General features: G+C 37.4%; 1 protein-coding gene across 2 annotated transcripts in view; it reads right to left on the bottom strand.

Moving 5' to 3' along the window:
• Positions 1-290: 290 nt before the first annotated feature.
• mapkap1 (MAPK associated protein 1) overlaps positions 291-23,200 on the bottom strand; it is a 40,296-nt gene continuing 17,386 nt past the window's right edge. For both annotated transcript variants that reach the window (XM_027030482.2, XM_027030483.2), the window contains 7 exons: positions 18,488-18,664; positions 8,380-8,489; positions 5,060-5,167; positions 4,700-4,840; positions 3,829-3,966; positions 2,528-2,625; positions 291-2,060 (listed from right to left, as the gene is read on the bottom strand). In XM_027030482.2, coding sequence (XP_026886283.1) covers positions 1,938-2,060; positions 2,528-2,625; positions 3,829-3,966; positions 4,700-4,840; positions 5,060-5,167; positions 8,380-8,489; positions 18,488-18,664 — 895 coding nt within the window. In that variant the 3' untranslated portion in view covers positions 291-1,937. The remainder of the gene's footprint in view (positions 2,061-2,527; positions 2,626-3,828; positions 3,967-4,699; positions 4,841-5,059; positions 5,168-8,379; positions 8,490-18,487; positions 18,665-23,200) is intronic.

The raw sequence follows: 23,200 nt of genomic DNA on the forward strand, positions 1-23,200 counted from the left end.
ATTTTGTTTTTACAAGGCAGTAAACTACCACAAATGTACACAAAGATGTAAAGTTGGCATGACTTTTTTTTTTTTTTAATCGGTGAAGCTACTAAGCATCATTGGTTGAATCTTGTGTTCTTGTGTACTGAGGCTGAGAGGGTTGGAAGAGCCAAGCTAACAGGATGTGTCAGAAGACAGAAGTTCTGCTCCCTTCAGAGACCACCTTCATACAGGATTATATAAATGTTGAGCATCAACTTCAGGTAGGAGGACAAAGTGAACACAGAAACTGGATAACACACAAAGACTTGCCAAAACAGAATACTGGTACTTTAGTTCAGTCTTTAATTAGAAAATCTACTGTATACTTATACAGTATGTATATGATACTGTAGCAAATCATGTTAATTTCATTTGTCACATGATAACCTGGTCATCAAAACTTTACCACTTATAAATAAAGTTTTATTTGAAATGTCTTTATGCAGCAGTTCTTCCCATCATGGAAACACTTTCAGTTCATCCATCAGCACTGTTGCTGCATGGAAGAGCATTCGCTTTTTTGTTTCCAACATACAGAAAAAAAAAAAAATTAAAACAAAAACTTAGACCAGTCAACACAAAACGGCAGTCAGAAACCTGAGTTGAAACATGAGTTTTGGATCTGAACAAACACCCTGAATCCAGTTTATGACAGCAGCTTTCAGAGATGGGGTACATTGTGAGAGTTTGACTCCATGTTTAAAAGAAGGCAAAATGGGCTGGGCATAGAAAGAAACCCTTATAAACATGCAAGTGAAATGAACCTAGAGTGTATAATGTATAATATTATCATTATTATTTTCATTGTTATGGGAGGAAAAAAAAAAAAAAGTCATACATTCCATAGTTTCAGCCTAAAAGGACAGTCGGAACAAAATGCTCTGATCAACCTGACAGACAGTGTGTGGTTCAGTATATTACAGTCAGTCCATAGATACAGATGCAGAGGAGGAAACAAAAAAACAAACAAACAAAAAAACCCAGATCACAGTACAAAGTAAAGATAATAACTTAATTTGCTTGATCTTTAAAAAATCTGCTATTTATATAACCTACCAGCTGAATGTTATTTCAGATAAGAAGAGAGGTTTACGGTTCCTGCCCAACCTTACAAGCAAATATGCCTTGATTTGAATTCATATTTTTAAATCCTCACACTTTGTAAGAATGCAACTTTGTCCAATTGAACAGTACCAGGCACTGAAGTTCTATGGCCAGAGGGTTTTTTTTCTAAATATGACCCTGAATGTAATTGCTTGAAATGCAAGGATTTTCCCTTTAAACATCAATGTCCCAGCACTGTTTACTTACATTAATATATTTCATACATGTAACTAATACAAATTTACTTGCTCTTTGCAACTCCAAAGTCCTTATGTCCACCTGTGTAAATTTGGTACTCCTGTATGTACAGTTCACTTGTAGGCAGTGGAGATAATATATATATATATAAACAGCAGCTTCTCTGTCCTGTGCTGTGCTTCAGAATCAGAGACTGATGATAATGCATGTTCAGTCTGGGTGATTACCGTGGCTTAAATTTTTTTCTTCTTATACATTCTTGAATAACAGCAGAGAGCATCAGAGCTCTGATATGGCTGAGAAATGACAGTCCATCAGTATACAGACCCTCGGAAGCTGATTCTACCACTGGGAAAATCAAGACACATCTGCCTTAACTCCCCTTCCATATTCATCTTCACTTCTCTGCTACTTTCCTCTACCATCATGGTTTGGTTTTCTTATTTCACTTCTTAATTTGACTTCCTTCTAATATCTCAGTCTTCTCTGGTTCTACCTGTTGCAATTAATTACTGTATTTATCTGGGCTTCTGTTTAACAAGGCTCCCCCTTATTCTCTTTTTCTCTCAGCTTGGGTCAGACGAACTCAGTCAGGTGTTTAGCTACACATCCTACTGGCCTGACTTCTTGTCCTTCTGGAAGCTGAAGCTGGTACGCCGGCTTAGTTTGCGCTGCTTTTGGGCAAAGTAGTCAGCTCTTGAAGTGCTGGCACGAGACTCCAGAATGTAGTTCACCTGAGAAATAGTCAGAGGCGCAAAGGACAAATGGAGTTTTCAGTAGCATTCGAACAAGTCTTTGCAAAAAGTAAGGTGAAACAGCAAAGATACTTCATAGATAATTTTTTCAGTTCATACCTTTTAAAATTGTTTTAGATTTAATAAGCCCTCATAAATCAGTAATACCTCAAAGCATGATTTGCAGTTTCCTGACAACAGCACAAGTGTACTGTGAGTTTACTGTTTGAAAAGGAGATTTAACAGGTCTTTTCAAGTCTTATTCCATTTTAATCCATCACCCTGCCCAACAGTAAGAAGATTCAGAGGAATGGGTTTTCAATGCTAAAGCTATCAGCAAAATTGTGCTACAGAAGACATGGGCTGAAATATAGTAAACCTATTATATAAGGAAACAATCAGGAACACACACCAAAAAAGACATTTATTGACACTAATAGAAATTGACTGTGAAATTAACACTTCACCTTGAGCACGATCTCGTTGACTGTAGCAGCATCACATTCAAAGTAAAGCGCCTTGTAGTCATGATTGCTAAGATATGTGAGCTTAAATATCGCATGACCTGCAAGCATAATACAGAGATAACTGCATTTAGAACACATGGAAAAAAAAAACAGTAAAAGCCATATCGTCAGCTAACGAAGTCCCACTAGTAACTTTACAAACCAACCATTTTCATAATCAGAAATATTTTTAGGTGTCCAAGCACTTTGTTTTTTAAAGGGTCATATTTAAAGGGTTTGATTTGTTTTTTTTAAGGGTCCTATTATGTACTGCTGGACCTTTCTTAAAGATTATGTTTGTGCAAGAAGGGCACTGTGTTGGAGTTCAAACACAGGCTAAAACAATGATAGATGGGGTGAATCGCAAGATTGGAAATTGCTTGTGGACGTAGACAAAAGTCCTTGAGTGTATTGCCGTAACTACGCTAAGGCCAGATATGGTGGAAATAAATGGATAGTTTATGCTACAGAGCTAACAATTCTATTTGAGGATGTGGTGGATGAAGCTTTTGAAAGGAAAAAGCTGAAGTATGCTGACTTGGTTGCTGAGGTGAGAGAACATGGGTGGCAGGCACATATAAGACAGGTAGAGATAGGTGTTAATAGATTGTAGCAAAGTTTGCCACATCATTGCTTGTGCAGTTTGGCATTATAGACTGTAAATTAAGAGTAGCTCTAAAGGAGTTATCAGAAGTAGCTGAAAGGGCTAGTCAGTGCTTGTGGATAAGGAGAGCTCAGATTAGCTGGGGTAATGCCCAATAAAGGTGGAGTAGTTAATGTTGTTGTGTCACTGTGTAGAGTGGTAGATGGAACCAGCGGCATGGAGCAGGCATTAATAGTGTTGGCTTTAGTCACTGGGGAGGTGAGGATGGTTCTGTTGTGATGGAGAACAGATGCTGATATAATAGGTAAAATCCATGTGAAACTGGCAGCACTGAGCAAACATTAACAGTGCCAGTTGGGCTGAATACGGCCTTAGTAGCTGTGAAGGCCATCATGGATTTTTTGGGTTTTGCTAGTGGCATAGTGCTTAAAGATGTGTGACTTGGTTTAAAAGTGAGTTTGGTGGAAGGTGAAGCAGGGACCTCATTGTTGAGCCTCCTGGAGGTGGCATGGGCTTTTATATATATATATAAATAAAAGCCCATGTATATACACATACACACACACACACACACACACACACACACACACACACACACACACACACACCCACACCTTTAAAGTAATACTTGATCTATTAAAAAACAAAAAGTTCTAACTTGGACTCTTCTCCTCCACAAGGTCACAGGCGCACAATAAATCTGAGTCTATGGAGATGGGTTTTTGGCGGATCCAGAACTTAGTGCTTGTCTTTTGATTGGTGACAGGGTCGATCTCCACCTTCTCACCAGATATGCCTGAAAGATGACAGGTTAACTTGTTATTTGCAAGAACTGTGCCACTTTAAAAGTGCTGCCAAAAACAAAAAAACAAAAACATTTTTATGCTCACAAGGGGTCCAGGATTGGAAGAGCACAATAACTGTGAGCTCATATGGTGGCTTTGGCAATGCAGACCATTTAAACCAGATTAGACTAGTAAAACATATATAAACACATGCATATATGGCACAAATATGCACACAGATACAGAGAAGTCTGGAATATCATTAAAGGTCTCCCAAAAGGTTTACACCCATTCATTAAAAATGGGTTTAAAAATAGTCTGCAAATACTAGTAACACATGGTAAAATTTGTCAATCACATCAAAATCCCAGAGGAGTTATTCAGGTACATCCTGGAAGATATTTGATACATATGGCACTTATACACAAAACTAACTGAAGATTTGCAGTTAGAGTTATGGTATTTCTTGTAGCATTTAATATGGAAATTTTACAAAACAATGTACTCCAAACAGATTAATCCGAACAATGCTTTGATAGAACCTGTGTGATACTAAGTCCTCTAATGACTGTTAGAATACCAGTACCAGTCACAAAACTAATCAAACACTAATCAAAAGACAAAGCTTTAACAGTCAACTGAAAGGAGTTTATTCATGTAGTATCTAACACCATTATATAAAGCTACAATTTAAATATGAATGCTGATTACTAGATCAGGGCTTTTGCTCAAAATGCAGTATACCTAGTTGAACATCGGTGGTGAAGCGAAGCTTGTGGATCATGCTGATCTTAAAGGATTTGTAGTGGTGACTGCTCAGCATGTCCTGTACCGTAGTGATGTCTATGGGTGGGTCCTCCTCTGAGCTTTCCTCTCCTCTGGAACCTATGGTGTAGAGTTAAACAAATGAACATGGGACAGAAGTATGAGGTCAGGGAGGAGAAAAGTGGAATAAGGTTAAAACTAGGGAGAATTAAAATTAAGTTCTCTGTGCCCTTACAAGTTAATGAGGCTTTCTGTGCACACTAAGACTAATTCCTGAGAGAATGTCAGCTGGACTCAAGCTGTGTGTTGTGTAGGGGCCAACCCAAAACCAAAACTCACTGTTCTCTCGGACAAGACAGAATTCCAGTGTGCTCTGGCTCTCCAGTGTACTGTCCAAATCCACTGCCACGTTTGGCTCAGTCTGCTTCTCCAAACGATACATGGGACCTGCAACAACAGTGATTCTGTTGAGACTTTTTCCTCAAATTGAGGGTGCCTCAATTGTATTCTGACAAGAACTTTGGATGCACACATAGGACAATAAAATAGTAGGATAATAAAATCATTATCTTGAAAAGCTTCACAATATTACCAATACACCATAGGTTTACTGGGTTGAACCTGAAACCCATTCTGTGTTCAATTTGCAAAAACACTCACAATGGGCTACTGTCACAAATAGTAAATAAGATCCCCCCCCCCCCCTTCCTACTTAAAAGGCCTGAAAAAGGCTTATAAACTATTAGTAGCATGGTGCTTATATGGGGAGTATATTGAACCACATAAGAGAATCTCACCAAGCTTTTACTAGGTTTGGTGGAAGGGTTTAAACAGTGAAGAAACAACACTGAATATAAGCAAATATTTTGGCCTTTTAAGTAGGAAAGAAAAAAGGTTCACCAAGGAAAGATACAGAGCTTGTTAACTATTAAAAAACACAGAAAGAAAAAAAATCTACCTGGGTAGTCTCCCTTTTTTCAGGAGCACTGTGATTTCTCCTGTGTTTGTGTGCTTTACAAAAAACTTGCCATCATAGATGTTTTCAGATCTGATCTGAAAATCCTCAACAGAACAACCTACTATCTTGAGATGTAAAACATCTCAATGGAACCGTAGCAATACAATGAGAAATACTACCTGGAAAAACATGGCTTTGTAGACACATTAGCTACCATGTTAATGCTATACTCAGTTATCACTGTACATAGTTGCTTTCACAATTCTATCCCTCTGATTTACACTTCAGAGTTTAAGAATAACATATAAAACAAAAAACTTTGTTAGTATACAAGCCGCTTTAGCAGACTACCTCTTCCTCCACATATTTGGAGAAACAGTGGAATGTGTCATGAGCCTTCAGTTCCTTGGAGTTTACACAAAAATACTGATTAACACCTTTCACCAGGTGGAAAAAAACCCCCACTGTACTTCTTCAGAAAGACGAAACAGGCCCAACTGCCTCAACAAGAACTAGTGAAGATTATCACAGCAATACTAAGAGCACCATTTATTGCTACATAACTGTGGTATGATATCGGCACAGTCACACATTGGAAGGTTCAAGTGATCAGTAGGGCTGTGTACAAAATATCAAAATGGCAATATATTGTGAAGACATTCTTGCTGATACATGAATCGATACAGTCACTGTTTATATTTATATTATATTCTTTATCTGAATATAAATCTGAAATAGGTCCATTTAGGTTTAAAACCCCTAAGTGCACCTCCAATTGTAAGCTCATTTTTGAGCAATTTGTACTTTGTACTTTAACACCAATTATCTGAAATTGTACATATAGCACAGTGATCATTTGGGATTCAAATTGATGTAGACATCCATTCACATCCAGGCTTATTTTTCCATCATTTAGAAGAAAATGTCAAAAAACAAAAAGCGCCTTTTATTTTTGGGGCAAATAATGTGTATGTTTGCCAGAGATTAATTTTTCAGTCATGCTCGACATTTCCTGATTCACCAGGGTCTTGTCAATTAAAGTGAACAATTTTGAGCACATATATGAAATTACTCAGGAGCTGTGCGGTATTTTCCACTAGGTGTCCTAGATATCTCCAAAGTGCCCTAAAGCCTCTCCAAATGCACACGTCATCGGTCACTATACATTGAGTGTGCAAGAAATCTTTTTTTGCAAACACATCACAACAATGTTCGACAACTTATTAAGAGACAGTATTAGTTTCTTTACAGCTTCATTGTTATAGGCTAAACAATATTAGCTTTATTGCCATTAGTCTTTTAGGCTATGCTGGGGAAAATACTGTAATACTGTAAATGCTGTAATACTGTAATACTGTAATAGTATGCTCTCATTTACACAATTTTCAGCAGGATTACAAATTATTCTAGCAGTAAATGGAAACATCCAGTGATTTGTGAACAAACATCCTAGTCCACGCTAGAAGTCACTAAACCGTTACTCCCAGCTTCCAGCGCATAACTGCACCCAAACAACTCCACATTAACTTCATCCATAATAAGCCTCTTACTTTCCATAATGTCCAACGGTATCCATGACTGCATCAGTTTTGCTAAACAGTATCACACACATGCACTACAGCTTATCTGGCTAATGTGCACAAGTGATGTATTGTGGTCCGGAATGCCCTCCCTCTCAGTGGGCCTCAGTGGTGACCATACAAGGCAAGTGAGGTGTCTACATTTTCACCTAAGCAAGCTCTATTTGTTGAAAGTGCTGCTTATCATCCCTGGTGCATCTGAAAAACACTTGTGAAGTAATTGGTACTCATGGGTGTAAATGTGTGTTACTCAAAGAAAACAGCTCTTTATGGCCCAACAGTATTGGAGGGTTTTAGCTTTCTATTCAGGAACACTGCTACATGACTAACATGTTTTGTGGTAATTAACGGCTTACATATTTTGTGTTAGGTTACAAAGAAGATGAACACATTTTTTTGTACAAAGATATGAGCAAGCATATAAAGAACTTTATTAACATTCTATATACATTCTATATTTAAACATGTCACGCAGTTGCTTTGATGGTAATTGAATTTCTTATGACAATCTGAATTTATCTTATACTGCAAGCATTGTTTAAAAGGCTACTTAAAAGGACAGGCATGAACATTCTGGAAATAAACAAAATAAACATTATGTATTCAGTGTGGGATTTCTGGTGAATGTAGTGGCTGAAAATCTGTAAGTAGGTACTTAACTATTAGTTCCAAGAAATGGACTGTATTTTAAGAATATTCAATGCTATCAAGTGATTAATTGAGTATGCCAGATCAGGCCCGCCCCTGGCCCGCTATGGGGAGCGGGTGCAGTTTTAATGCAGTATGGCTTTTAACCTTTCCAGACAATTAACCTCTTTGGTGATGGTGCTTGCTGACTTAGCATCAACTCCAACTTCAAACAAAACAAGAAATCAATGCCATGTGATGTAATAAAATGTGAGAGTTTAAGTTATAAGTGAGGTTCATGAGTTGCTTTTTATTGTTTCTGTAGAATACTGGTCATCATGTTTGCCTAACATCCAAAGGTGTCACTGTTTATACCAGTCAGAAATGTTACTGCTGTACCTTGGCAGACACAAGTACACCTTTCAGTTTTCTCTTTTGGAAAGTCAATAATTAAATTTCCAACTGTCCTTTACAAAGCCTTTGAGCCTTCTTACCTGAGCCCTTCTGTGAGCCTTTCCTTTTCTTCAGTGCCTTCTGTAGAATGTCCTTCATGGTTACTTTTAGACTGTCCACTGGAATAAGGGAGAAGCCATGTGCTGCATTTCTACAGAGAAAGGAACAAAGATCATCAAATATGCATTACAGAAAATTTAGGTCTTATTGTCAAATAATTATGTTATAACCCAACATGCTATGTGGTATTAGAGATGTGACATTTTAATTGTCTGCATACATTTGTAATACCACAACAGCCATTTTCTCGATGCTATTGTGATTATGCTAGCAGCCAGAATCATCAGCCCTGTACGAACTTGTAGAGTTTAATCGGTTAAAAGGTGTACAAAACAATTATGAAAACCTGCCAATACATAATCCACCATAATTTGCTATTGTGCTGTCACTGCCAACAGAACTTGGCTGAAGGGAATTTGGCAGAGGCATTTTTCATGCAGTATGTCATGCAGGCCAGCCAGCTAATCACCTCTTTTCTTAATCACCTATAATGCTAGGTCCATCAATCTAGATAAGCAAAAACTGTTTGGTTATATTTCACGGATATTATTTATCTATAATACATCGTAACTTGTTAGCTAATCATTTAACACTTTTACACTGACAAATGCAACAAGAATCTAGGTATCTGGATAGCTGAAGTTATTTTGAATAGTGCAACAAAGTCCCCACATTCTTACAACTCATAATAACACCTTATAACACCTTTTTACAATGATATCTTCAATCTGTATTAATTTGTCATATAGTTGTAAAGAGGTTTTCTGATTTATAAAATATTTGTCAGACTAGCATATTTTGTTGGACTTTCATCTTTCTTGGCTAATTCAATGTTCAAAAGGCTTCACTTCAAAATAGTCTGAAAGTATGTAAACAACCATGTCTACAATATAGTTAAAGCAATATAAAATGTATTAATACTATATGGGTCTAATTAATTATAAAGAATGACACCTTCATTTATTATTTTAAAATGTTCAATATGTACAAAGGTGGTGGGGCCAGAGTTAGTAACAATCTTTTGTAATAATTCACATAATAAAAATACACACACAATAATAATAAGAATTATTATTATTAATTAATTAAAAATAACTTTTTGCTGACTCAAATTGACTAGTTCCATGTTTTTTTCTCCATCATGAACTGACATTTATCAATTTTAATGAACAGAATATTTGATTTTTTTTAACTTTAAATTCTAACATTTTGTCGAAATAAGAGCTAAAACTGGATTTAAATAAACAATGTGTTTTAGATCACTGTAAACAACTGTTTCTGTTGTTTAAAATTGTATGTATATTGTCTCTATAATGAATAATATTAACACAACAAGCATTTTATTAGCAATTTTGTCATCCAATGCCAAAAAAGAAATGTTCCACACAGACTGGAAAATATGAAACACAGTGAGTATTGTAGTGGAAGCTTCAGCCCCCACTCCTGTGACTGCCATTAACCCTGAAGTGACCCTCAATAGCCCTCTTGGAAGGTCTCCTCATCAAGATGGGAGACTACCCTTTGTTCTCCTGCCCGACCGGGCCCTCACTCTTAGGACAACTCATGACAGCCACCCTAAGGTTATAAACCCCTTTTGGGCTCTAAGAAGATGGCACTCTAACAATCTTATCAGATCTTCCAAGTCACTCCGTAAAAAAGGTTTATTAATCCGCAAGGACCAATGGCCCTTACAAAGTGACTTACAAAAGTGTTTTGTCATTTACTCATAGAATACGTCCTAGCCGGTACAGTAGATTAGAGTCCAAGATAACAATGAACTAGAATACTAGAAATACATGGATTGATGCTGATGCCTAGAAGTGCAAAATACATAAGCTCCATCTCTGACATATATCAGTGCAATAAACAATAAGTATCAGAGTTGGTCAACATTAGAGCAGTCAAAACCAGTGCATTAAACAATACCCTACAATAAGTAATAGAGTATTAGACAGTCAACATAGCAGCAGCAGGGTCAGTGGTCATTTAAATAATCCACAAATACATGGGTCCATCCGGACAGCAAGCAGAGGTTCATTCCACCATCTAGAAGCCAGGACAGAGAATAGTCTCGATGCTTGTCTTCCATGACACTTGAAGCATGGTATTTCAAGCCAAGCCGTACTTGAGGTTTGAAGTACTCGAGGTACGGATTGGGCTTTGACCATTGACATCATGTATGGAGGGACTGGTCCATTTTTGGCTTAATAGGCAATCACCAAGGGTTTATGTCTGATGTGGGCTGCTACTGGAAGCCAATGAAGGGAGAGCAGCAGTGGAGTGATGTGTGAACTTCATTAGATTGAAGATCAGTCATGCCTGATCCAGATACAGATTATGACCCCAGATCTGGCCCGAGGAACTAAAAGATCTAAGTAAAACTAAAATATCCCACTTGGAATTTAAGGATGACTTCAGAAACCTTAATATATAGACCAGAAAAACTTATTTAAAAAAAACATATTTTTGAAGGACTAATAGACTTTGACCTTTCCCATATGAAAGGCCTTCTTGTGAATATCACTGCTTTCTTACATATAATTGTGTGCTTTATATTGCTTGTAAGAATGTCTGCACTCCATTTAGAAATATGCAGGTTAATTACAGTGACTGATTCCACCTGTTATAGCTTAAAGGACAACCAAATATCACTACCTAGTTCTTTTATTCCACTCTTTCTCTTCTTTTTGTACATTTTTTTTTATTACTCCACCAAAGCCGGAGATGAGACAAAGAAAGCATGAAAATGCATGAACGAACCTAGGGATAATGTCTCTCACACCCACTCCCAGGAGTCCCATTATAAAAATCGATGCTCCGGTGCAAAGAGGTAGTTAAAGTTTAAGAAAAGTTGGATCCAGAAAAAATGAATTTTGAACCGCTTGTGAGAATTAAGTACTTAGAATAGCATCTTATTTTAGTGTCTTGTATCTACTATGTTAGTCTGTCAACTTGTTTAATTTTCTTTTCAATACTCTATCAATGTAGTAAATTTGTTTCTTTTGTCGTTGTTAGAATTAGAATTAATCCTATTTGGTCAACAGTAATTAATGCCAGTTTTAGCCAACTAGTCATAGCTTTTTCATAGCTACGTATAAGATATGAGCTCACCTTGACCCCTGCAAAGCTAAAAGGAATATCTTCATAACAGATCAAAGCCCTCGATGAGTTCCAGGTTTGCCAGTTCAGAACAACTTGGATGTTGGATCAGGGTCACTGGCAGTGCAGAGGTTTGGAACCTAGTGGAACACACAAACCCAGCTTTGGTCGCACCAAACATTTACCAACTTTCTCTGTGAGCAGACTGACCATTGAAGCCAGAGCTGTATTTTCCATCATATGCTATCTCAGGGTGTCTTTAGGGTGCAGACATCCTATAAATAATTCTGTCCAGATTAATATCTCATCCCCTCGTAAGTCTAGATAGTAATAGGAATAGGAATCTCTCCCCCTTCCTACAATTCTCTGTTACCTAGCCCCTGTTGCCTTAGCTAAGTTAGCACTGTAGCTAAACAGTTCTCTGGCTTATGCAAAAATTCTATCCCTCTTATTTCAATTTTTTCCTTTTGTTGCTTTTGTTTATTATTATTTATTTCCTTTGTTTTCTCATCCCCCTTTCTTTTTTCCCCCTCTGTTGTCATTTGTTAGGGATTCTGTAAACCTGATCCAAGTCCACTATAGTGGCCTATAACACTTGTCTTACAACATCAGTAATTTGTTTATTCATTAATCAATAAACACATTTATTCATCAAGTTGGTCATTGTGGCAAATATACTTAAAACAATTGTATTTGGTCACTGCACAAAATACAATCTAATTTAGAAAGGAGACTCATAACATTAATAAACCCTGGGTAAATCACAGGTAATAGTTGATAGTTTTTCTGTATATTTAGGGTGGTGCACCTTTCCAACAATTCCTAATATATATCTTTGCTACAGTATTGTTTCAGTATCCATATAACTTCAGAAAGGAGCTAAATACAGAGGTAACTAGGATGGTAGGAGAAGAAATGAGGTTGCAGGTGTATGTGTACCGATGGAAGAAGGTAACATCAGTGGACTGAGGATACATCAAGACAAGAGCTGGTGCTTGGATGAAGGAACTCAGGGGCCTTGCATTGTACAAAACTTATGGCATTGTTCAAATTAGTTGGCTGAAGTGGGCAGGCTATACATCACAGTTTGCAAGAGATCAATACCTCTACTACTACTGAGGAGAACTCAAGCACAGGCATACAGGAAGGTGGAGCATAGGTCAAATAAAGGAATGGTGAAAAACAGGGGAGGAAACAAGTGGCAAAACAAGCTGGGCATATTTTTTGGTAATTCCACAATTATGCCTGTCCTTTAAATGGCCTTTTAAAACATGCTTCTGGTATAAGATAACTTCAGACTTTGTTATAGAAAATTCAATTAATTAAAAATTCAATTAAACTGTGTGACATGTTTAAGTAGCATATAGAATGTTAGTAAATGTCTTTAATTGGTTTCTCATGTCTTGGTACAAAAACATGCGTTCCTTTCCTTCATAACCTAACACAAAATATGCAAGCCTCTAATGAGCATTTTGTGTGTAGCATTTATTAGCATAATGCACATTAGTCATGTAGCAGGGTTCCTGAATAAAAAGTTAAAGCCCTCCTCTCTTAGATTCCTTGGTTGCTGTTGATGCCCATTCACACCTATGAGTACCAAAGGTGTGTGTGTGTGTGTGGGGGGGGGGGGGCTGTCAAATTACTTCACAAGTGTTTTCCAGACACAACCAGCGTGATTAGCAGCTGTTTCACCAAATGGAGGTTGCTTAGACAAAAATGCAGATGCCTCCCTTGCCTTACTGGTTTCTCATTTAGTTAGCTACTGCCACGCACACAGCATAACATTGCTTTGTGTTCTCTGCCAGATAAAGTATCACACATGCATGTGATACTGTTTAGTGAAACTGATGCAGTCATGGATATTATTTTCAGTAAATTATTTGATCACCAATACTTTTGGACATTATAGAAAGGAAGAGGTTTATTATGGTTGAAGTCGATTTGGAGTTGATTTGGTGCAGTTATGAGCTGGAAGTTGAGATTAACCATTCAGTGACTTCAAGCATGGACTTCAATGTTTGCATTACAATTCACTGAATGTTTCCATGTTTCACTGCTGAAAAAATTCGTAATCCTCCTACAAATTGTAAGTATAATTGTGAAAGTATACTATTTCTTTATAGCAATAATAGCAATGAAGGTAATAGCAATGAAGCTAATACTGTTTAAGCTATAACAATTGAGCTATAAAGAAACTACTATTGTCTTTTAGTCAGTTGTCGAACTCAATTTATAGCGACTGATGACTGTGCATTTGGAGAGGTTTTTGGGCACTTTGGAGAGATGTCTAGGACACCTAGTGGAAAATACTACATAGCTCTTGAGTAATTTCAAAATTGGTCACTTCATTTGACAAGACCCTGGTGAATCAGGAAATGTAGAGCACGACTGAAAATGAATAATGAGCATCCAGATACACATTATTTGCCCCCAAAATAAAAGGCACAATTTTTTTTTCTTCTCTATTACATGAGCTCAAAAGGAACCTAAATGATGGAAAAATAAGCCTTGATGTAAATGGATGTCTTGGCCCAAGTGTCTACTTCAATTTGAATCCTGAATAATCACTGTGCCATGTGTACAATTTCAGATTTAACTAGCGTTAACTGGTGTTAAAGTGAACAAGTACAAATCGTTCAAAAATGAACTTAAAACTGGAGGTACACTTAGGGGTTAAGATTAGCTCTGAATGAGTTATCAGAAGTAGTTGAAAGGGCTACTCAATTAGGAGATCTCAGAGTGGTTGTAGTAATGCAACAAAGCTGATGTGGCTGAGGTTGTCATGTCATTGTGTAAAGTGGTTGATCCAGATGGATCTGGTGGCATGGAGCAGGCATTAATGGCTTTACTCGTTCAGGAGGACAGAATGGATCTGTTCTTTTGGAGAATGCTTGTGGATATATTATGTAACATCCATGTGGAACTGGTGGCATTGAGTATGCATTAACAGTGCCAGTGGGGCTGGGTAAGGCCTTATTCACTGGGAAGGGCATCATTTTTCAGGTAGTGTGGCATAGTGCTTAAGAGGTGTGACTTGTTTAAAAGTGAGCTCAGAGGGGGATGAAGCTGGGACGCCACCGTTGAGCCTTCTGAATGTGTTGTGAGCTTAATTCAACAAAACACCTACGAAGGGAGTTGCATACCTGATGACCCCTGATAAGAGCTTCTAAAGTTGTGGTTGCTGTAATGATGAGTGTAAGCAGGGCACTATGTGAAGCTCTAATGGAGCTCTGATGGCATAGGATATTTTACATCTTATCCTGGGTATATGTACACAATTAGTTGCCTAGCCACAATACATTCCAAACAGTGTGTTCAACTTATATTGTGCCCAAGTTAAAAGCGTAAAACTCAAATGAATTCCAAATTAATGCCAGACCACCTAGTTAGAGTTGTCTACCAGAAACATTTTCCACTCATTGACTCCCATTGTTGAAATGTGCATATGCAAGGAGTCCATCTGAATTTCAGTCTAGCTAACTGGATCTACGCATCTAAGATGGCAAAAAAAAAAACTGTAAAGTTGACAATGAGCTGGAAAAAAGTAAAATACAAAATAGAAAACTGGCATTGCTAGCAAGCAAAAATGGATGAGAGAGAGATGCAAAATTATAGTAAAGTACACAGTTTCCAGAGAAACAGAACGTTTCTGACAGAGGTCCTTCATCAGCTATGCAAGCAAAGTGCTTCCAAGGAACTTTTAGAACCCTATAGAATGAATGTTATGATTTAAACATTTATTTTTTCATATATAGACTGGATCCTGCTATTACTAGTTCAGAAGCACAATGCTCTTGGAATGAACACATAGACAGGGATGCCCAGAGAACAAGAGCTAAACATGTTGCTGTAGTGCATGCATACATAGTGCAACAAGTGATGCAGGAGTGTGTGTCTTTAAACATGTCACTGTGATGTGTGTATCCATACTGCAATAACTGGAAAATGATGGAGGAGGGAAACAGAACTAAACATGCTAGTATGCCACAACTAAAGCTAAAACATGCCAGTATGCCTCAACAGTTGGACCAGGATCCAGAGTAAAGACTTATGACAAAATGAGAAACAGTTAGAGAAACAAAATAAATATAAAAGACTGCTGGATACATAGACAGATTGAAGGACCATGTTAAAATTGCATTGTGCAATTATATAGGAACACAGAAAGAATAGACCTTTTCAGAGAATATCAGGAATGGACTTGTTTAGTGTTAGTTGTATGTGTTAGATGCAATAGTCTTCCATATTACAAAGTGAAGAAATATAATCATTTCTCAGATATTCCAAAGGTTTGTTTTTTTTAAATTATATATATATATATATATATATATATATATATATATATATATATATATATATTCTAGTGCAAATAGTGTAAATATTCCATTCTAACTTTAGAAATTTGCAGATGAAAATGATCTATTCCTTAATGGAGATTTCTTGATTTGTCCTAAACGTTCATTAAAAATAATTATTAAATATATAATTGCTTAATATTGAGCAAGGACAAACAATCTCCAGAGACTCAAACAACCTCCAACTAACCAGAGAGAGAAGGTAGGGAAGAACTTCAGTTGTCAGTGCTGGAAAGTGACATGATAGCCCCGAATAGTCCTTTCCAGATGATTTACCAACTCCCAAAATCATAGTGACATGCAACTAAGAGCAGCGATGTTAAATATTAACATTTCCACCAAGAAGAGTAGTTGATCACTTTCTTTGAAGGGAGAGATCAACCAATACTTCCCACCCTGTCTTCCACACCATCATTCAGTCCTTATTCTCCTTCCCCCAAATCACTGCCAACTTTCTCTTCTCTTCCTTCAGAAGTTGTTCTGCAAATCTGGTTTATGACCATACCATCTGTCCACTCAATCCCACTCATCCCACAATTCTCCAGACTATCTCCCAAGACCTTCTCCCTTTCCTTACTTCCATCATAAATGGCTCTATTATGCTGGGTCAAATACCAACTGCTGTCAAGACCACCAGGGATACTTTCATTTGGGGGGGGGGGGGAAATCTCTATCATCATCAACATCTTCCAAACGATATCACTTTTGTTACTTTCTGAAATGCTGCAGTCTGTCAGTAAGAATCAGGATCACAAACAGTGGGGTTTCAAAAACACACTATAGAACACTATACACTATAGCACACTATAGAAACTGCCCTCATAGCAGTTAACAGAAAACTTCATCCTGCCATATCTTCCAAACTATCATCACTCCTGATCCTCTTAGATCTTTTTGCTGCCTTTGACATTGTTAATTACAATATTCTTTTATCCCACCTTTCTAGTGCTAGTATGAGAGTGATTCAGCATGGTAATGGTTTGCATCCTATCTAGAAGAGCATTCATATCAGGTGATAAGGACAGCATCCTCATTTGCATGGAGCATACTCTCTAGGAGAGGCAATACCATTTCTATACTTTCTGATTCGTTTCACAGATTACAGTTAACAGTGTAATTGCCAGAGTATAATGGTAACGTCTGAGAAATGACAGCTCTACTTGCTGAGCAAAGAGTCACTGCAGCTAGACAGGCAGATTTAGGTCATCGAAGCGCAGGAGTCTAACCTTAACCAACAGAAGATGCTAAGTGAATTCTATGTCTACACCAGGAGTTCCCAAACTTTTTATCTGGGCACCCACAGAGTACATCATGAGTTAACATGACATGTTAACAGTATACAAGCAAAATAATTTTAAAACTGACATATGAGCAACATTTATTTTTTCATAAGCTGTTTTATTATTATGATACTTTGTACCCTGTCCATATTGCCTAGACTTCCCTCAACTCTCACAAAACAAAACACAACGCACGGTGTGTTGGCAGAATGTAACCATCAAAAACATGATATATTCACATATATGATATTAACAAAGGCAGAGGTCAACAACCCCAAGTGGGTTTTAAACCCAGGTCATACAAGCAATAGACATGTGCACTGATCAATGGACCAAAGAGCCAGCTCATTGCACTAGCAGCCAGAGCGCCAATGACATAATTGGATGATTGGATAATTACAAGAACGAGCATGTGTCCATCTGTTCTAACAAAGTGGCCGGTAGGGTTGCCACCTTTCCAACAAGCCAAAACTGGACATACTATTTCATTAGACTCAACATACATTAAAGGGTTTGCTTCCTGTATTTTATATTTGATTCTGCCTGCCAACTTCTGACCGGCCAGTGGGAGGCGGAGGTAAGGAGTGACAAATAAACTGACTGATATGACTGTATTGTTTGTTCAATCCCCCACAGTTCAGGAGCACATTGCAAAAAAAAAAAAAAAAACCAACAACATACAAACAGGAGTCCAAACTGGACACCCATATATACAGCCTAAAAATAAGACTTGTCAGGTGAAAACTCAGTGGATGACAACCATGGTGGTCATATATAAATTAATAGTAGTGATAAAAAAAGGTAAAGTGAAAAAATAGGAGGCACTCTTTTGGAAACATTTTTGTGACCACAATTTGATTCTTGCTTCTTCAAAAAGGTATTACCATGTCAAAAATGTAAGCGAACATGGATGTTAATTATCTTAAAATAAGTTATGCTATGTTATCTTAAAAGAAGTTAACATCTTAGCTAGCTGGCAGGCTAAGCTAGCTAGCTAAGATTGGTTCATGTCAGAACAACATAAGGCAATACTGTACATGATGCAAATTTGACAAGCTGTGCATTGTTCAGAAGCATGTTTAGATTTCTATTAATAGGGAATCCCACTGGTTATACATTTGTCCTTAGTCTTTTATATTTTTTTAAACAGCTCTGAACCGCCCCTTCTCTGAACTATCACCACAAGTAATAAAGGTTTAAGTGATATGGGCTACTCGTCCTTATGCAAGCACACCAGCAAAGATAAAACAGAATCCAAAAGGATAGATCAGCCAAGGAGGGAAAATTAGCTTTTGCTCTGGCAACTTTAGCCCGGCCTCGTGCAAAGTGCATAAAATAAGTTAAGAATGACTCACATTCTTACAAAAAGTGACTGCTTGGGCCCCAGTCCTGGAGAAGAGTACTTCTCCACCAGAGCGAGTGTGCTGAAGCCAAACTTATGGATGGGCTCGTTGGAATCTAGAGGCGGGAAATCTGTGTCCACCTCCCCATCATCCTCAGCTATGTGGAGGCAGTATGTGTTGACATTCTCACTGCAAAGACAAGAGCAAAGGCAGACATAGTACCAGACATCAGTAATAGGTTTCAGTTAAAGGAGTTACAGGGTTTTAGAATTAGTTTTCACATAGCCATTATATGATCTTTAATGTTAAAACATGGCATGTTATATAGTTATTTAATTAGTCTGTCATTACGTTTGGTCATAGTTTGGTAAGTACTGAGGTGATGCGGTTTATTTTGAGTTTTCTTTTTGTCTTCTCTTTTGGTTCAGGAAGTTAGGGCAGGTTATTGTTGTTCATTTATGTCTGTTATTTTCTCCGTTAGGCAAGTTATCTGCTCTGTTTTTTTTGTAGGACTTTATTATTATTGTTTATTATTATTGTTTATGTTTATTATTTTGGCACCATCACCTCCTGAAGCACCCTCTATGAAATAAATATCTCCTTTTCTGTTATATCCTTTTCCACATTTCTCCTTTCCGTTATGGTCTGAACCCTAGATCGGGTCATAACACCTGCAAAAGGCCTACACTGCATGCATAGACTTGTGAATCAACATCATGATCAAAAGGGCATCTGGCATTCTGTCAGACAGCTTGGCCAGTCAGACTCCCAAGCCAAGTCCAGTGGGTCACAGAAAATGGAGTCTATTGCTTCCTCATTGCATCTGCAGGACTGTGAACCAGCAACTCAATAGGAAAGGGGACCCTTCATTCAGAGCCACTGATTTTGACCTGTTCAAGTCATTGCAGAGTAAGGCCTGATAGCCAGTATCTGTATCTCTGTATGAGGATTTGATCAGTTAATTCTTCCCTCCCATCTGTTAGATTGCCTGTTCAGTCTTAAAATGCATTACGTTTAGCTACCCTGCTTTGTCCTCAATATATCTTTACAACTTTAGCAAACTGGCATGGAGTCAGAAGGCCCAACAAATATGGAGGAAGGAGTGGTTGTTCCCAACATTCCTTGCCCTATGTCCCAGGTTCAATTTACTGTAGCATGCATCCAGTAGCTGAATTGGAGACATTTGGGTCACATCTATTTGCATCCAAATGATGAAAAAAAAAAAGTGCTGTAGTGCTGTTGACCATATGGATCTTGTTTTAATGTATTTGTAATGATTCTTCTGATTTTCCTCTAAATGAGGAAACTGTTCAACTGTTCCAAATATAATCATCTGTCCCACTGAACTGGTTCTTCGCTTAATGTGTCCAAAGTAATAATAAAAAAAGGTTTCAATGAGGTTTAAACTTCATTTTCATGGTCTGCTTTGATGCCACTTCACTATCTGCAATCATAATAACTTACCCATAGAATTAGAATAGGACTAGGTTGAACCCTGATTCAATAATTAGGTATCCAATAGCTCTTTTTGACCAAAATAACTGGTTCTTGAACTGGTATTGCTCAGGCTTCTTAGAATGTTGGTGTTATTCAAAGATGCAGCACATGTTTGCACAAGTATTTATTGGAAACAAGGATGCATCCTCAACCCGAGGAAGTAAACAGTAGTAACAAGATGGCAGAACACATAGATTACATGTGAGCATTTGTGCTGTTGTTTTGGATGTTTGTTTTTATCCAGAAATCAAGCATCGATCAACTATTGTTGCTTTCTTTTTCCTCTACAACTTGACACACACCCATGTCATCCTCATTTGCGCTGAAAAACCTATTCTTTGTTGCTGAGAAGAACTTACAGCTGGGAATATCTATTTTTGGTGGAAATGTGTCAAATGTTTCAGTTAGGTGTGCCCCAAACTGGAATGAAAATATTTTTCTAAGGCCAACTGTTCCACTTGTGTTACCTTTACCACAAAGGCAGTGTTCTCGGGACACTGAGCATAGGAGGGTATTTTTCTGTACTGGGTGGTTGTAACCGCATTTAAGTCCCACATAAGCTCAAAGCCTTTGTATCTTTTCTAGGCTCTTCTCCAGAGGAAACTTGTCCTCTCATTGTTATGCCAATCAGGCCACATCACAATCACCAAGAGTGTCAGTCCTTGGTGTTGTGCTGGCCAAATTAGATTCTGCTTTCTTTACTTCATCCAATCTCTTATTTTCATAGTTGTGTTCACACATTTCACAACTTAGCCAAATTATAAGTCTTCATATTGTTCTATGAAGTAGGGAGCATGTTCCAGTAATTTTATGCAGGCAAACCTAGGAAATGTGCCGAGTGGTGAAATAAAATAATAAACCCAAGGGAATTCCTGTTGAAACTGAGAAAGGTCAAGTCTTTTTACAGCTAGAGGGAAAAGAGGTACCTGGGGAGGATTCAAAATAGTTCTTTACTTAAGCATTATTATAAATTAAATGAACAGACAATGCCTAATATGATTAAAAAGAATACTGCTTCATAAACTATTATATAAATTATGGGAGCAGACTTTTATGATGAGCCAAAATATGGTGATTTGGCTCATCACCATCATTTGGCTCATCACTTGGAATTTAAGCATTGCAAATTCTGCATCTTATTTGTCCACTGTACAACATTGTACAAACAAAAAATGGTAATTGTTGCTCTGGAATGGTTTTTTCTACTAAATGTACTCAAGTAAATCTTTGCTGAGTCAATTTCAACAACAAAAATATAACTTTAAATATATCCACAAGCAGTAATTTTGGGTCCAAGCAGTCTCGCCAGTCTGATGTGAAGCAACATGGACACAGAACCCACCCACCATGGACACACGACATTCTTACTTTGTCCATAATTTCATGAAGATGCCGTAAAAAGGTGGTTGAGGTTAGCTCACAATGAAAAAGTGTTTTGATGAACTAGAAATTTGATTGCTAAGTTAATAAAACTGTATAGACATATACACATATAGAGTTCGATATCCCTTGCCCTCCATTCAGTCATTAAAGGTTTTTAAATGTATACAACAGCAGTTTGAATATAATGTGAAAAGCTGGTGACAGTTTTTGATGAGGGCCTAAAATTGAACTGTTCAGTGCAGCGCAATTGTTTCTTGCACCACACTGCAAGTAGTGGATGCCTTAGCACCAGTGTTGGAATTATGAAATGTATGGAATTAACTTTCAGTAACTGTTACAACTGGTTAGTTGTGACGGGAATGAGAGAATGTGTCCGGTTACATCACATCTATGAATGTTTTCTTGAAAACACCATGTCTCTTTGCAACCAAGACTACTCATGGTGTTTACAACACACAAACTGGTATGTTGGGTCTAATGTGAAATGGTGGTGAATTTCTGAGTTTTTGATGATGGTATAAAAACATAAGAACTGTACTGTGCTGCTATAATAACCTGCATTGATTATATGATAACATGATTGCAAGTACACTTCGATAGCCCTGTTTACTGTGCTGTTCTATATAGTATTTCACTAAACTTCATTATCTGTTGTACTGTATCATATTCATACATATTCAAACAAACCAGACTTATTGGAGGGCTTCAGTTTTTGTGAACATATATCTGTAGGTTGAGATATATACAACCTACCCTTGTAGGTTGAACCATGCAGTTTAAATGTGTCCCTTTTTTGTCAAAAATATCTCATTTGTACAAAATAAAGCTCATCATTTATCAACACTGAAGAGTTAACAAGACTGACATAAATGTGACATAGCTATTGTATCTAACTGGTCACTGCACATCCAGTCAGATAGATGTTTGAATATCCATCAGCCAATCAATTTGCAACGAAACAGCTTTGTTCTTTCCAATTACTGTTAAGATATTGCATTCCAGTAACTGTTATTTTGAATAATATTGACACATATCAAGCACACTTCCAATTAAAGTGTTGAATTATTGTGTGAAGTTTAGTTGTAAGTTAATTAAATGAGTGAAAGCATATGTATATGTAAAGACTGAATATAGGTATATGTTATAGACTCTGACACCACACATTGGCAAGATTATAAATAAGTAAGAAGCCAAATGTCAGTTTGATTGTGTATGCATGTGAGAGAGAGAGTGTGTGTGAGTGTGGGTGTGAGGGGTAGTATTTAGGATAACCCTAGTAGTAAGTTTGTGTGTGAAGTGTGTGTGCGTCACTGTGTATTTTGCTGAGTTTTTGAGTATTTGGTGCTGGTATAAACAACTAATAACAGTACTGTGCTGCACTAAAGACCTGTGCGGATTGTATGACACTATGACTACAAGTAATGCATGCCTTGTGAATGTTTACAAACTGCCATGTTCCGCCCATAATCTTCTGAATCTGAAATCAATGTACAAGATTGTTCCGTCATTACATGCATGTCTGTAAATTTCTATGTGGATGTAAACTACTTTTCCTGACTTCTGCCCATTTACGTTTTTAAAAATAAGGCCTGTGAATAAGTGCAAAGTGGGTAACTGTGCATTGTAGCGCCTCCCAATGTCATAACTGGTTCAATCTTTGCAGGCAACATCAGACTATCATACATGTGTGTCTGCAGAATTCTGTGTTGATATGACATACATTTCCTCACTTCTCTCCATTTAGGTATATAAACAGGCCTGTGACCCCTATGTGCACCTCCAATTTTAAGATCATTTTTTAACAATTTGTACTTGTTTAGTTTAACACTAGTTGTCTGAAATTGT

The sequence above is a fragment of the Electrophorus electricus genome, chromosome 5, assembly GCF_013358815.1.
Source record: "Electrophorus electricus isolate fEleEle1 chromosome 5, fEleEle1.pri, whole genome shotgun sequence".
Classification (NCBI taxonomy): Eukaryota; Metazoa; Chordata; class Actinopteri; order Gymnotiformes; family Gymnotidae; genus Electrophorus; species Electrophorus electricus.